General features: G+C 48.4%; 2 protein-coding genes and 1 pseudogene across 2 annotated transcripts; 2 read left to right on the forward strand and 1 right to left on the reverse strand.

The window, feature by feature from the left end:
- The first annotated feature begins 2529 nt into the window (after window positions 1-2529).
- Window positions 2530-4043, forward strand: LOC146205989 (uncharacterized). The gene is made up of 4 exons (XM_084608306.1): window positions 2530-2723; window positions 2797-2932; window positions 3066-3308; window positions 3972-4043. The coding sequence occupies exons 1-4, from the start codon at window positions 2530-2532 to the stop codon at window positions 4041-4043; spliced, it is 645 nt and encodes a 214-aa protein (XP_084464432.1).
- A 4082-nt stretch (window positions 4044-8125) lies between these two features.
- On the forward strand, window positions 8126-9467 carry LOC146205990 (uncharacterized). The gene has a single exon (XM_084586985.1). It carries the CDS (start codon window positions 8126-8128, stop codon window positions 9188-9190), a length of 1065 nt encoding a protein of 354 aa, XP_084443111.1. The 3' UTR covers window positions 9191-9467.
- A 404-nt stretch (window positions 9468-9871) lies between these two features.
- LOC146205991 (uncharacterized) lies at window positions 9872-11941 on the reverse strand (annotated as a pseudogene).
- Between the last annotated feature and the right edge of the window lie 2693 nt (window positions 11942-14634).

Genomic DNA, 14634 nt, shown 5'->3' on the forward strand with positions numbered 1-14634 from the left:
TCGCAGCATACAGGAAACGGTGCTGTAAAAGAGCAAAAAAAAGTTGCATTATGAACATAGCGATTTGATGAATGCGCAACATATTACAAAACTTTCGACAAAGAAATCTGCGTTCTTGCACCTCAATCAGGGTTGAGAATGCGCACGGCAGACGTGCGCCTCAGCATAGCAGTCAGGCAGCGGTTAGTTGCCGACGGCGGATGTTTTCGTGGAGGTCTCCATAGCCGTGGCCGATTTTTTTTTTTTTTTTGAACACGAGAAGCGTCCATGCCACGAGCTGCTGCTGCACGAGGTCCTGGAAGCACGTGGGGAGAGACAAGCGATAAATAAGCAAAATGCGAGACAATTTTGCGCAATTTATACTTACCTTGACGGTGCTTGCGATCTCCCGCAGGTCGTCGCCATTATCAACGTCATTCCGCCCAACGTAAAGCACGGATCGGAGTGCCGAAAGCGCATTCACGTAAACGCGCAGGCCGCGTCAGTGCCATGCTGCAGCGAGATCCACGAACCGAATGCCGCAATCGCGCGCGTTGCCAGAGCGGGCAGCACCTAGCGATTCCCTAGAGCGTCTAGGGACGAAAAAAAACAAGCAAACCCAGTTTTTGACTACGTCACGTCCGGTTAAGCATCGAGCCCGACGCAAAAAACGTCACGCCAGGCCGCGGCGTGTCCACCAATCAGCGTTTCCAGCCGAGCTACCCCTAAACGCTTCTCTCATATCGCTAGATATCGCGCCGTCACGCGCGACGCGGCGGCGGCGCCACCATCGCTGCATCACGTGATATGTGACGTCACGCCAGGGATGAAGCGGCGCGCGCCCGCCGTGGCGTCAGTCTCTGTGCCCGCAACCGCGTCAGCGTCTTTGCGCCGGGCGTGTATGCGGTCAAGATGCCTACGACGATTAACCTAAAACCACGTCTCCGTTACTTAAACCCCATCCACACTGAGGCTGCTGCTTAACATGCTTCGCATCCACTGGGCTTAACCTTGATAAGCCTCCAATTTTTCATTTACATATACCTTACAGGCCTCCAGAGAGGCATTGTGTAAGGGGGGACAAATACAAAGATATCCGCAAAGTGGGTAAAAAACAAAATCACAATCGCAAGTATAGGAAAACAGTGGTAATTATACAAATCTATAAACAATATATCGCAACGCAGAGGGAGTTATAAGAACTACTAAGCACAAATCATATAAGGCAAGCGAGAAGATGCAAAAAAAAAAAAAAGGTAGACTGAACTATGCCACAGAACTACTGCGCATCAAAAAAGCCCCTTCAAGGAATAGTTACATAAATGACGGGAACGTAGATAATATGCTAAGCGTTATCAATGAAGTGCTTTAGTAGATCTTCGCGAAACGCTTCGTGATTGTGGAGAGATGCAATGCTATTTCGGAAGATCATTCCACAGGCGGATAGCGCGCGGGAGTGATGAGAAGTTAGAAGCGTTAGAACTGCCGTAAATGCGAGCATAGCTGTAATCGTTATGCAATCTATGCGATAGGTAGGAGGGACGTTGTAGATGACTTAGGGATGACCGAGTGCCATGGGCGTATTTATGAAAGAGATAGAAGGGCGATATCACGACGGACATTTAACGGATGAAGTGAAAGTTCAAGCTTGAGCTGGGTTACGCTGAAATGGAAATTATAATTACGCGAGATGAAACGACAAGCCCTGTTTTGTATTGCTTCCAACTTCCACGGCCGCTCGATGGAAGCGCAGGTGCGGCCTGCTGCATCGCGCCGCCGTCAATGGGCGAGCGTGTCCTTGGGGAGTTTACAGTTGCGCCCGCTGTTTCTGCTGAGGGCGCCACTGTTCAGGGACACGTCACCGTCGGGATGCGGGCTCGGGGCGCGCGATTTTGTTGGTCTCTGGACGCGTTCGCCTCAGATCGGCGTAATCAGCTCAAGTTTTATTGTGTGCGCGTGTGTGAGCTCGTTTACGTCTAGACGGGACGCGTTTGCGTTGTGTGCTGGGCTCGCTTCGTGCTTTTTGCTGTGCGCACGTGCGGTGGTCCGTCTCACGCGTGCGGCGCAATGCCGCGAAACTGCTGTGTGCCGCTCTGCGACACAAACGCGAGAAAAGACCCTACCATGAGGTATCATGAGTTCCCATGCGACCTCCAGCGCAGGGAAGCGTGGCTCAAGAATATCTCCCGCCAAAGACAAGGGGGAAAAAGTAGCAAGTGGGCGCCTAGCTACAGGTCTCTGGTATGTTCCTTACATTTCACAGAGAATGACAGAGAGCTCTTTGAAATTCAGTCAGAACTACTGGTTAAGCCAGTCAGGTTCCTTACTCGTGCACACGTTGAACCAAACAACCTGGAGAAAATGAAAGTTTGCATGGCCACTCAAATCTTTTCTCCGGCAGTAATAGCAATGCTACAATTTCTTCAAGAGAACCCGGAATGTCATCCTGAAGCATGCCACTTCAAAGACAGCTCGGCTACAATATATTTCATGCGCATGGTTGCGAAATGGTATGCCCTACATGATATCGGTGCAGTGAAGGCAAGCGGGATGCATGAGAAAGCATTCTTTTTAACAGATGATGAACGACTCTCCTGGCTGGAGCTAGATTTCATCTGTTGCTTGGAAGACCTCCAAATGAATGCTGGGCGGTCGAGGCGAATCACAAAAGAGACCTACGAAGCCACACTCCTGACAACACGGTCAACAGTGGCACTGATTGAATATCTCCTTGACCACCTAAAGTAGGTTCTTTTTTTCTCGACTCAGTTTTACGTTGTTTGCAACAGGTTACTCAAATGAATTTCATAATTGCAGCTTCCACTATGTCTTAACACGCGGGCTAAACAGTGACCCTGTGGAATCGCTATTTAGCTGTCTTCGGCAGTTCAACGGCGGCAACGACCGGGTGGATGCCAGGACTGCACTTTTGACAGCGGAGAAACTGCTAAAGGTACTGCTTAAAAATATTCCAAAGTGTGCTCATCAAGGTCACGTTAACATGGTGATCACTTGGGCCAGTTCTTCTGTCCCCGTGTCTTTCGCTGGTACAATATGCAAGGTCACATTCCTCTCTTTTTTTTCAGGTTGGCATCCTTCAAGCAGCGAGAAGTGGCAATGCACCCACTTCTTCTGAAATGAAAGCAGCGCTGAGGGTAACAAGTCCAGATGCTGAAACATATGCCCTGCCAACTGCCATTGAATTTGCTACCAGGGAGCTGACCAGTGAACTCGGATCTTTAACGCTGTGTTCTGAAGCAGAGGAACACTTTGAGGTGGCACCAGTAGCGTTTCTCGCTGGTTATGTTGCGAGAACATGTCAGGAAAAGGTATGAACTGTTTTTTTTTACATAAACATACACATTGTTTTAAATTTTCCTCTTGTCTGAACGGCCTTGGAAGCAAAGAAACCTGTGTATACAATATTTGTTTATACTCTTGAGATTGTCTGAGTAGGAGCCAATACGATAGCGTTAAAAGCCCCGTTCCGCAGAAACAATGGTGACCGCCTTGTCGGCAAAACGCCGTGGGAATGTCTGTGGCAGGAGGTTTTTTACAGGTGATGTGGCCGGACCCTGATTGTTCGGCGGGATGTGTGGTGCAACGAGACCACATGACATGATAAAGTTGGCAGGAGCTGCGAACTCTGCAGCTTCATTAAGATGAGAGGGTGAGATGGGAATGGAAACCGGGATCCTTGGATCATGAGTCAGGCACGCTACACCGAGACTACACAGGGACGTTCGCATGACTTGGTTAAAGCGGGGCTTTATATCTGTGTCGGGTGGTATATTTCACATAATGTGGTTGCCTCCGACTGTATGCTAAAGAATATGCATGAGAGGGATAGAGGCGGTAATTAAGGGATGTGTTTAATAAGCGGGTAGCAAGTGCATGTATGCTAATGAGGATCCGTAAGGGGAGAAAGCTCCAAATTTGTCTACCACTATACCAAGTTGTTGGTTTATGTGATATTTTCTGATGGTTTTCAGGTGACGTGCGAGTCGTGCAAGACCCTGTTGCAGGAACCAGAGCCAACCGACCCTGTTTACGGGCTAATGTAAAACATGGACAACGGAGGCATGGTATACCCCAAAATGGAAGCAATCAAGCTTTGTCAGCTTACGTGCGTCTTCATTAACCGGATAATGAAATCTCAAGAGGTCCGGCGAAGCAGCAAGCTGTGTGAACTGTTCATTTCAGTTTTGCTTCCGCACTTTACACAGCACCCGCAGCTAATCTGCGAAAAAAACAACCGTGCCCACACTGAGGAGCTTTGCAAGATATTCCTAAGTAAGTTGCTGCGCCCACTGATAGCGAACTCGGCCGGGAATCTCAACGCAACAGTGGAGCGACTTTTAAGGCTATGCCGTAAACCTCTCTCCAGGAAGGTTCTCCGTTTGTGAACGTCTTCTTCCTCTTTTTGTGTAACTGTGCAATAAATGTATCTAGTCTTGCTGAAGCAGTTTGTGGTTTCCTCGGCTCCAGTTGCGCTTAGAAAAATTCACAACTTCACTATAATACTAAATGCATTTGTTTTTCTAAATTAAAACAGTTTACAACCTTGATGTTCCACGGAAATGTGCTGAATATTAGCGAAGCATTAAGCAATTTTTCTGATCGCGGGTAAGCTAGTTTCAAACTGGAAGTTTCAAACTGCGCAATCTTGAGACTAGAAATTGTTGAATGCTAGCTGTAAGTTGCACAGTAGAGTACAGTCGCCCAGTCACATTGTGATGTAAAGGATAATACATTGCGCTACCTTGGCCGCTGAACAGCTTCCAATTGCTGACAGACGAGTGAAATTTTCATCTGACAACCAATTTGACCCGAATGCACATCACGGTAAAGCGCGAACTATCGAGCGGCTTTGAACTACCGTCACAATAAGTTTTTGGTGTACACTCCAGTATATACATCCTTGCGAAGAAAACGCGGTAGTGCTGACATGTTCACACTAGACATGACAGTATATAGGAATTCATGTTTCAAAATTGTGTGAAACGGAGCTCTTAAATCCTTAAAACAGTAAGCTCCGACCGCACTGACGCCTCGCTCAAAGCGCAGCCAGGCGCAGCTCTCCGCGCGCGGCTGTCCCCGAACGGTGGCGCCGCGGCGGTGGCGACGGGAAGTAGGCGCCTCCCGCGGGTTTCGGGCGATGTAGCAGGCCGCACCTAGTGCGCGCTTCCATCGAGCGGCCGTGCAACTTCTCTGCAAAGACTATTCTCTATACTCACAACCGTGATTTTTTTTACAGAAACCTCAGATGGTCGACGCGCCACGCCTGGGACGTTTGAGATGGAGAGGTTCCGAAGCAATAAAAGCGCATAGTTGTTTCGCCAGCTGCTGCGCGTTGAAATCGAAACAAGTGAGCATGTGCAGGTGTCTTTCTATGTCTACTGGTACCCCGTTTGTTCCAATTTCAAAATAGTTGCAGCCCTATGTCGCCGTTCGCCTCATGTCACGGCAGGCCTGCCCACGTGTTGCGGGCTTAATATACGCTACACAGCGCTGTTCGTACCGCTTTTTCAGAGGTGGAAGACGCTGGGAAGACGAAGGAACACGTTTATTTGGCGGTCGAAATAGCTGCAGCTTTTAATCTGGGAACAGAAGGCCACGCTGGATCGAAACAGGCACGCTATCAGTCATTTTTTTTTTTTTCAAGAATACTGCATGGTCGAGCGCGTAAGCACTGCATTCGACATAAGGGAGCAAGAAAAGTGTCCGGTCGTAATTCTGCACACTTGTGTTTGCTGTAGAGGGCCGCCAGTGTCGCCGTTGGCTTCATGTTACGGAAGGCGCACCCACGTGTTGCGGGGCTAAATATTGCCGCAATGTTACCTTACTGGCGCCGCCATGTGGCGAGCTCGGGAGACTGGCACGCGCTCGTCTTCTTCGCTCTCGGTGCTCGCCCGCCAGTCGGTTCCGTGCCTTATCTTGCCGGTGCTTTTACTTAGTCGTAAGTAAACCTGCTGAACCAGTTTCACTGGCTTCTGTGACATTTTTGGTGGAGCTTCTGGGTAGATCCCATGTACGAAGAGCATCTGGCTGCCCACTACGCCCATCTACACACCGTGGACACGACACCTGTGCACAAGGCGAGCCGTCGCTTGAGAGGCTTAGCTCCCGAGTGTGGTCCTCGTTTCCCCACCGCAAACCACGATGAATACAGCGGCAATTCAGACCACTCAGCCTCCCGTAAGTGCCCAGCAGCTAATCTGCCATACTCCACGTATGCCCACGCCGTTTCATGGCGACAAGTTCGAAGACGTTGAGGACTGGCTGACCAGCTACGACTAGGTCGCTGTGTTTAATGCGTGGGACGAGTAGCGGAAATTGCAGAATGTTTATTTCGCACTAGAAGATTCCGCCAAGATGTGGTTCGAAAACCATGAGGCTACCATTTCCACCTGGCAGGATTTCCGGCGGCAGCTGCTCGCAACATTCGGCAACGATGCAAGAAAAGAGATGGCCGAACTCGCACAGCGGCCTATGGGCCTGGTGCGCTGCAGCTTTGGCCGAACATGTGGCGCCGTCTGGGAGGCGCCGCTGTAAAAGGCGGCTGTCTGGATCCGCTGCCGTGGGTAGCGCTTACGCTGTGTTCCGATTTCTTCCTGGTTCCCCGTAAGAATAAAAAAGTAAACACCGACTGAAATAAGAGCCTCTACTTACTGTTGTTTTTGTGGTAATTTCCAACCTCATATAAACACATTGCGTTTCGGCTGCGCATTTTCCTTTCTTTTTTTTTTTACCCAGTAATGCACGCTAGGTTTCTTTCATGCATGTACGACCAATCGTTTGTTTGTATCGAGTGCGCGGCACGCGAAAAAAAAAAAAAAAGACGGTGTAGTTTCTTTTTTCTTTTTTTTTTTTTAACTTCTGGGCCCGGCTGGAGCCGGGGAAGCTAACTGGAACCAGCGCTCGGCAGGTCTTCGGACACGCCATGTGTTAGAGAGTGCGGAACCTTTCTGCCCTGCGGGAGTTTTTTTTTTTTTTTCTTTATCGACTTCCTAATGATAGTTTACAGCTGTTATCCACGCTCGCTTTTGGGAAGACTAGCCTGACGTGGAAGCACGACGTCGAGAGCGAAGCACTTAGCAGTAGTGCACGCTTTCCGACTCTCTGCGCATTCATGGCTCCCCGCAAAGAGAAAACGCCCTTTAAAACTAGGAGCTCGATTTACTGCTGTGTTTACGGATGCCATAATAGTTACAAAAATACGGCTGGGAAGCAACCTAAAATCAAGTTTTTTCGCTTTCCTTGGAAATCCTACGAGACTGAGAGAAGACAACGCTGGACCAAAGCAGTACGTCGTGCAAGGTAAGGAGACTCGTGTTTCGTACTTTAGGTTTCGCTTTCTGGAGCGTCTGCTTAACTTCGCTTTCATATCTCGTGCTATCTTTCAGTCCAGATGGAAGCCTCTGGCAGCCTGCACGTAACACGCGCATATGCAGCGCTCATTTCATAGGAAACGAGAGGAACAACATAGCAAAACACCCTGGATATATACCAACTATATTTCCAGTGTGTTATGGACCAGGTGATGGAGTTTCCTCTGACACAAAACTGAAGAGATACGAAAGGTACGTGTCGCTGACAATTTTAGTGCTAGACGTAGAAACAATATTCATATTGTTTCGTTAAAAAAAAAATGGACTGTTCATCTTTCAGGGCTCAGCGACGTGACTCGTCTGTTGATAAATCGAGGCATGTTAATACGGCTAACGTTTCGCCTGGAGTATCGCCGCCTGGTGCTGCAGACGAAAGCCTGAGTTCTGAAGATGACTTTTCCAGTGTACCTGTGGCTGCGGGGAGCAACTTGCAGGATGCTTCAGTAGATGTATCGTCGTGTGCTGCCGATGAGGAGCCGAGATCAGCGAATGACGGCTGCATCACGTTCGCGGTAAGCTGTTTTCTAACTGCTTAATTTAAGTTTTCAGGTTTGCACCCTTGAGATCCATACAGCAAGCGTTATTTGAATGCGCAACACATATACACGGTCGTTTTTATTCTCAAATGTATATAATTAATTACAGCACCCGTTCCACAATGATACAACATCCTCGGATAAACTAGTACAAATGTCCCGAATTTGGCAACAGTTCCTCAAATCCTTACAGTTGCGTGCATTTGTTGTGATTCGCAGATGACGCAAACTGATATGAGCTCTACTGGTGGGCCCTGCACCATATTTTTGTCTGTGTCATCGCAAGGCTGTGCATCAACACAAGTGTCGCATATCAGCACCCTGAACTGCGCGGTCCAAGCAGTTGTTGTTACTGGAACAACTGCATCTGGGCCTGAGGAAAGGACGTGCGTTTTTCTCGGATATGATTCTTTAATGGAGAGGGAAGATGCTTTCAGGCAACTTTGTGGTGTGAACAGAAATGTTTTTAGTTTGCTCCTGTCCATTTTATTCCCAATAGTCGTGAGGCGGGTCGATGTTCCCATTTCACAGAAGCTCATAATTTTTCTAATGAAGCTCAAGCTAGGTGTATCTTTTGCAAGCCTAGCAGTACTTTTTGGCTTGCATCGAACGGCAGTAAGCCGCATATTCTTTTTTATCCTAAGCAATTTGCTAAACGCAATGAAACAATGGATTCCAAAGCCATCTTTTGCAACAGTTCAGGCGACAATGCCACCTTGTTTTTTAATCCATTACCCCAACTGCCGCTACATCATTGATTGCACGGAGCTGACAACTGAAGAACCCCCCACCGTGGAGCAAAGACGGGCATTGTTCTCGCACTATAAGAGAAATTACACCTTAAAGTTCTTGATTGCAATCTTACCGAATGGTGTAGTGAGCTTTGTGTCCGAAGCGTATGGCGGCCGCACGTCGGATACACACATAACGACAGAGTCTGGTTTTCTAGATTTAATCGAGCCCGGAGACGTTGTTTTGGCCGATAAGGGCTTTCCTGGAATCAAGGTTCTTGCTGAAGCTCAAAGAAGCATCATTATCCTGCCCCCTTTTTCCAAGGGAAATGTACAGTTCACATATGAAGAACTCCAGGAGACGTATCATATTGCCCAAGTCCGAGTACACGTCGAAAGGGCGATTCAGCGTGTAAAAATGTTTAACATTCTGAATGCGAGAGTCACAAATGACCTCATCCCTCACATGAGCGATATTATGCGCATGTGCTGCATACTAGTTAATCTTCAGCCGCCAATAATAAATACTGCTAAGAAGGGCACTTTAGAGTGAGTAATACAGGCGCACGGTAGCATATACATCGTTTGTTTGTATGTGTATTTTCGTTCTTGCTATCTGCCAGTAAACCTTCTAATGACATCACAGACTAGTGGCTGGCTTCTAGATTCATATTTAATAAATGCCAGCGCCTGTATTCTCCCACTGAATAATGCAGGCGTGGAAACTAATTGAATGACTGAAATTTTCACTTTTAATTTTATATTACCAGGTTAACATCAATCTAATTAACCGCTACGTAACATCACCAGATCAACAGTTCGGGCACAGCAACCAGTTACAAAAATTATGAATTCAATGTTCGCTTTTTTTCTTTTTTGCGAGTAATTTAAGAATGGAATTCATTACCAGGTTCCTGTTATTCCCCGTCGTGATCGTTTGTATCGCTTGTTTGCAGACTCTCAATTATTGCTGATGATCCAGGTCTTAAGATGTATAATTTTTGTGAAGTGCATGAAGGAAATGTTTTTCAGCGCATGCCGATTTTTATAGATCAATAATAATATAACTTGCTTTCATGTGACTGGCATCAAAATTTTGTGTATTTTTGTTCGCCCATTCCTGACAGCATAATAAACAAACAAAAAAAAACCTGTGCTGTCCTTTTTATGCAGTCTATTGTAGCGCTACCACGTGCTCATGACAGGACAAAATCATTTTCCTGGGGTAAAAAATATTTTATTCAGTCCAATATATAAGCAATTCAATTCAATATAAACACTCAGTAAGAATTTTCAACATGTAGCCAAAATAAAATGCTTCAAGTTTCGGGACGTACTCAGAAAGGAAGTCATCATCCCTGTCGACACTCACGGTAATGCTGCGTACATTTGAGTAAACATAGAGAAATGCATGTTCCAAATTCAATACATACAACATGATCATAATTTGTGTGTAGTATGGGTGGCTTTTTTTTAAAACAAGGCAGCCATTGATATACTCAATGTATGGAACAAAACTCGTTTGCTTTTCGTGATCGATGAGATAGCTGTCTCGCAATGAATACGGACACTTGATTTCTACAAGCTGCAGAGTGCCCCGAGCCCAGAAAATGCCGTCAGGACTGCAGCTCAGCCATGGCTGCTGTGGGTGTATAATTAGCCCCACCTGCGAAAAGAATGAGTCACGAAATAACACCAACGGAGATACATGCGTTACCTCATGAATGGGAGCTCCGATAGCCATCGCAAGCTCCGCTCTTGCTTCGTCCTCAGTCTTTTTTCCTGGAAGGTATGGAAATTCACCTTGTTATAAGTAGGCGCAAGATTTCGTGAATTTGCGGCATTTACACCAGATGAATCCCGAAGAAAGTAATAATAGTGGTGAGCTGTTATCTGTTGCAAAACCAACCAAAAAATGAAGGGAAAAGATGTGACAGCCATTGTATTATCGGATACCGAAGCACCTGCAGCCAGCGGAGCTGAAGAGGCTAGCGGCAACGCAGGAAAAACAAAATATCGAAAAAGGGCTGGAGTATATGCGTATGTGATAATAATAATAGTAATGGTATAATGGCCTAATCGTAAAATATATTTATTGCATTTTTTGATTCCAGCACTTACCATACAATGTGGCTGCTGTTGAAAAGCCTCGCGCTTTCACTAAACTTTCGGCCAAGACATCGAACTTCGACTGCCTTGTCTTCACCCTGTGTGCCGCTGAACTTGTAATTCGGAGGCGTCTCTCTTTGTGCCACCTAGTAATGAATCATATATTAGCGGTCGCAGCCATAAAAAAACACGATTCAAAGTTCAAATGAATAGATTGGCGAACCTTGTTTGTGCCGCCTGACCCCTGGTCATAAGAGCGATCTCAACGATTTCTTCAAAGTTTTTGTTTACGAATTTCTTGTAGAACTCCTGCTCTTTTTTTGAGACAGAAGACAATACGTCTCGCCTTTTTAGTTTCAACGGGCACATACTAGTGATTTCTAATACGGTGTGCAGGTGCCGCTCACCACATAAACAACTTCTCAGAAGTACCGTATCTTCTTGGTCCACTATCCTGCTTATCATAGAAGATAGTGCAGCACTGCATTCTTTTTCGATTTTGCACCTTCCTTCTTCAATAAGTATATCCGCAAATGCACAGTTAACTCCACTAATTTTGGAACTCATAGACATTGGACATAGCGGCTGAAGGATGGGGACAGGCATGGGCCGACCTGGAGAAAAGGCAGAAACGTTATTTGAATGTGGCTGCGTCACGATCTCCACGAATCGAATCGCATGCAATATCCGCTACACTTACTTTCAAAAAGCTCTTTCACAGATTTTTTTGTGTCCAACGTTGGACGCGACGATGGTCTCCGCCACGCACAAGGCAAGTCGGTGCACCGAGTCGTGCCTGTGGTTGTTGATAAACACCGCCAGTGCTGCTGCGTGCTTGCACCATCCCCGGCACCCGGCCTTGCAGGTGCAACTGGCATCCGTGATATCGCGTGAGTTTGCCGACAGCTACATACAACAAAAACCGAATTACATATGTGGTGAAGAGACGCCGAAAGGGAACAAAACTCACCTCCAAGCTGACGTCGTAGAAGGCGCTTTTCATTTGGGCAGCACATTTGCCAAAGATATCAGAAGGCCCCTCTGCACTCTGAAGTTCTTCGCGCACTTCGTACACATGCTTGGCTTCGTAGAGTTTTTGTCCGCGCACCAAACAGTTAATCTTAAAATAACTCTCAACGTTCTTGATCTTCCTAAATCCACAGAACAGCACGCGCTGCGGAGCTTGCTCAGCCATGCCCGTTTTTTCGCGCACCGCTCTGTCGCAAGTCACCGCTCGCTTTGACGCACCGAGGAAATAAAAGTTACGGCTGAACTGCCGAGCGACGAAAAAGAACGCAGCGCCCGACGCCTTAAGGCACATCTCCAGATGGAACCTGTGCTCGTTCTCTCCTGTAAAGGAGCTTTTTTATTATTATTATTATTTTTTTTTTTTTTTTTTTGTTGTTGTTGTTGTTAAGAGCCTTTCCATTGACCGACGTACGATGCCGAGCTGAGCTCGGCTCTCGCTTCTGGGGGGTCTGGCATATGCCGTCTACACATACGTTGCCGCCGAGGGGAAAAGCCAGTGCTACGCATTACACGCTGGTTCAAAGTACCATATTGCCTGGCTTCCAAATTCCTACTTAAAAAAAAAAAAAAAACGCATAGCCGTTAGCAGAAGCGCTCGCGCGCCGACGATGCGCTGCGCGCGCCCAAAGCGCCGGCGGCCTTCTACCAGACGGCTTCAACGGGTAGCGGCTTTCTTCGCTTTGCTTTAGGTTTATTTTGCGACACACACACATGGTACATGTTTCTCATATGTTCGCGCATGGCACGAGGCAGGAAATGACTGAAAAAAGTTTCGTTCTATCACGTTTGTTGCCGAAAAGCGTGGACTTCGCGTTCACTCCGCCGCCTCTCTCCGACGAGCAGACATACCACATATGGGTGCGCCGGCGGGAGGTGGCGCCACTTGTTCCGGAGCAGTGGCGCCTCCATACCAGCGCACTAGGCCCATTGAGAGCGTCGCCATGTTTGTAGAAGAAATGACTCGCCTTTTCAACCTTGCGGATCCGTCCATGTCGGAGGTAAAGAAGGTGCGCCACCTTATGCAAGGCGTCAAGGAGCAGCTGTTCGTTGGCCTTGTACGTGAGCCTCCACGTAATGTTGCTGATTTTACGAAAGAAGCAACAAGCATCGAGCGTGAATCAGCGATTTGTACATTTTGATCGCTCTGTGAACGTCGCTGCCGTAGGCTTCCGCTTGCCAATAGCCGGAAATGAAGCCCTTCGCGAACTTATCCGAAGCATCGTGCGCGCAGAGCTGCAAAAGCTGCCCTCTCTCGAACAACATCCACGTGTTGGGGGCATCTCGGATATTGTGCGCGAAGGGTTTCGCCAAGCAGTGCCATCAGTACCGTCACCCCAGCCGCCTGTGTCACAGATCATGACGTACAGCGACGTGTTGAGTACCCCTGCGCCTGAACCATCGGCACCCTGCAACCCTGCTCCTCCCGCTCGTCCTCCACCCCAATATCCAGTTTCGACTGGTGTGCCTGAAGCTCGACCACCCGTTCGCAAAGCACACGCGTGGCGCACGCCGAACAATCTGCCTTTGTGCTTTCACTGCGGCGAAGCCGGTCGCGTTCTGCGCCACTACCCGTACCGTCGGATGGGCTTGCGCGGATTTTCCCCGGATGCCCTTCGGCCGCGCTATGACGAACGACCTCGGGACATCGACCAATACCTCAGCGACCACGTCCCACCTGCGTCCCTCCAGCGACGCCAGTCCAGGTCACCACCGCCGAGACAGTTTTCAACCAGCCGCCGTTCTTTCCTCGGGCAGTCCCCAAGTCCGTGCACCGGGAAAACCGAAGACGGCGACCCTCGGGGGTAGGGCCACCGTCGATGGACACTACGACCAACATCCTCCACTCACCGATTCGATCACACAGACCGACCTCCGACCCTTCGCTCCGACTAACAGTCCGACCACTTTTCGACGATCGCCGAAGCTTTCCTCCGACGCCTCCAATCGACGCACCGCACGACCAACGAGTCCGACGACCTCCCGACGATCACAGAAGCTTACCTTCGACGCCGTAATTCGACGCAACGAACGACCCGGCCGTCAGCCCGACGATCCCTGACACGCCGCACTTTGCCGACGGTGAGCTACATTCCGCCGAGATACCGATCGTCGTTGATAAGCACAACACGAATGCCCTTGTAGATACCGGCGCTGATTTTTGAGTTATGAGTCATGGCCTTGCTACCATTCTGCGAAAAGTACTCACTCCTTGGCACGGAGCCCCAATAAGGACAGCCGGAGGGCATGCGGTAATGCCGCTCGGAGTGTGCACCGCTCGCATCGAGATTCACCACGTAACTTTCTCGTGTTGCTTTGTTGTGCTGGCAGAGTGCTCCAAGGACCTGATTCTCGGCCTTGATTTTCTTAGAGAAAACGACGCAATCATCGACCTCCGTGACTTCATGGTGACTTTTTCCACTCACCGCGCAATTTCCGACGAGTACAGACAGCACAGCGAAGACTACACAGGCAGGCCAGTTTTCCGAGTGTGCGACGATCATGTCACTCTACCTCAACACACCAGCTTGTTTGTTACAGTGCAGTGCGACAACCCCCCACCTTTCAAGGCCTCGCGGAAACGAACGTGAATTTATTGTTGAGCCTACAAGTCTGCGTCGCTCGGGGGGGTCTTTGTCTTGAGAAATAAACGAACTGAACTGCTTTTAACGAACTTTAGTGCCGAATACCGCCATTTACCGTAAGGTACAGTTATCGCTTATTTTGACGAAGTCAGTGCGACATCCACCCATTGCGCCCTTTCGCTGGCCAACGAGAACCCTCCCGAGAGCACTGGACATACTGTTCAAACTGACGTGAATCCTGCTTTGTCTCTTACCCAGAAACGCCGCCTTCAAGCAA

This window comes from Amblyomma maculatum, chromosome 1 (genome assembly GCF_055883805.1).
Source record: "Amblyomma maculatum isolate TAMU_Amacu chromosome 1, ASM5588380v1, whole genome shotgun sequence".
NCBI lineage: Eukaryota > Metazoa > Arthropoda > Arachnida > Ixodida > Ixodidae > Amblyomma > Amblyomma maculatum.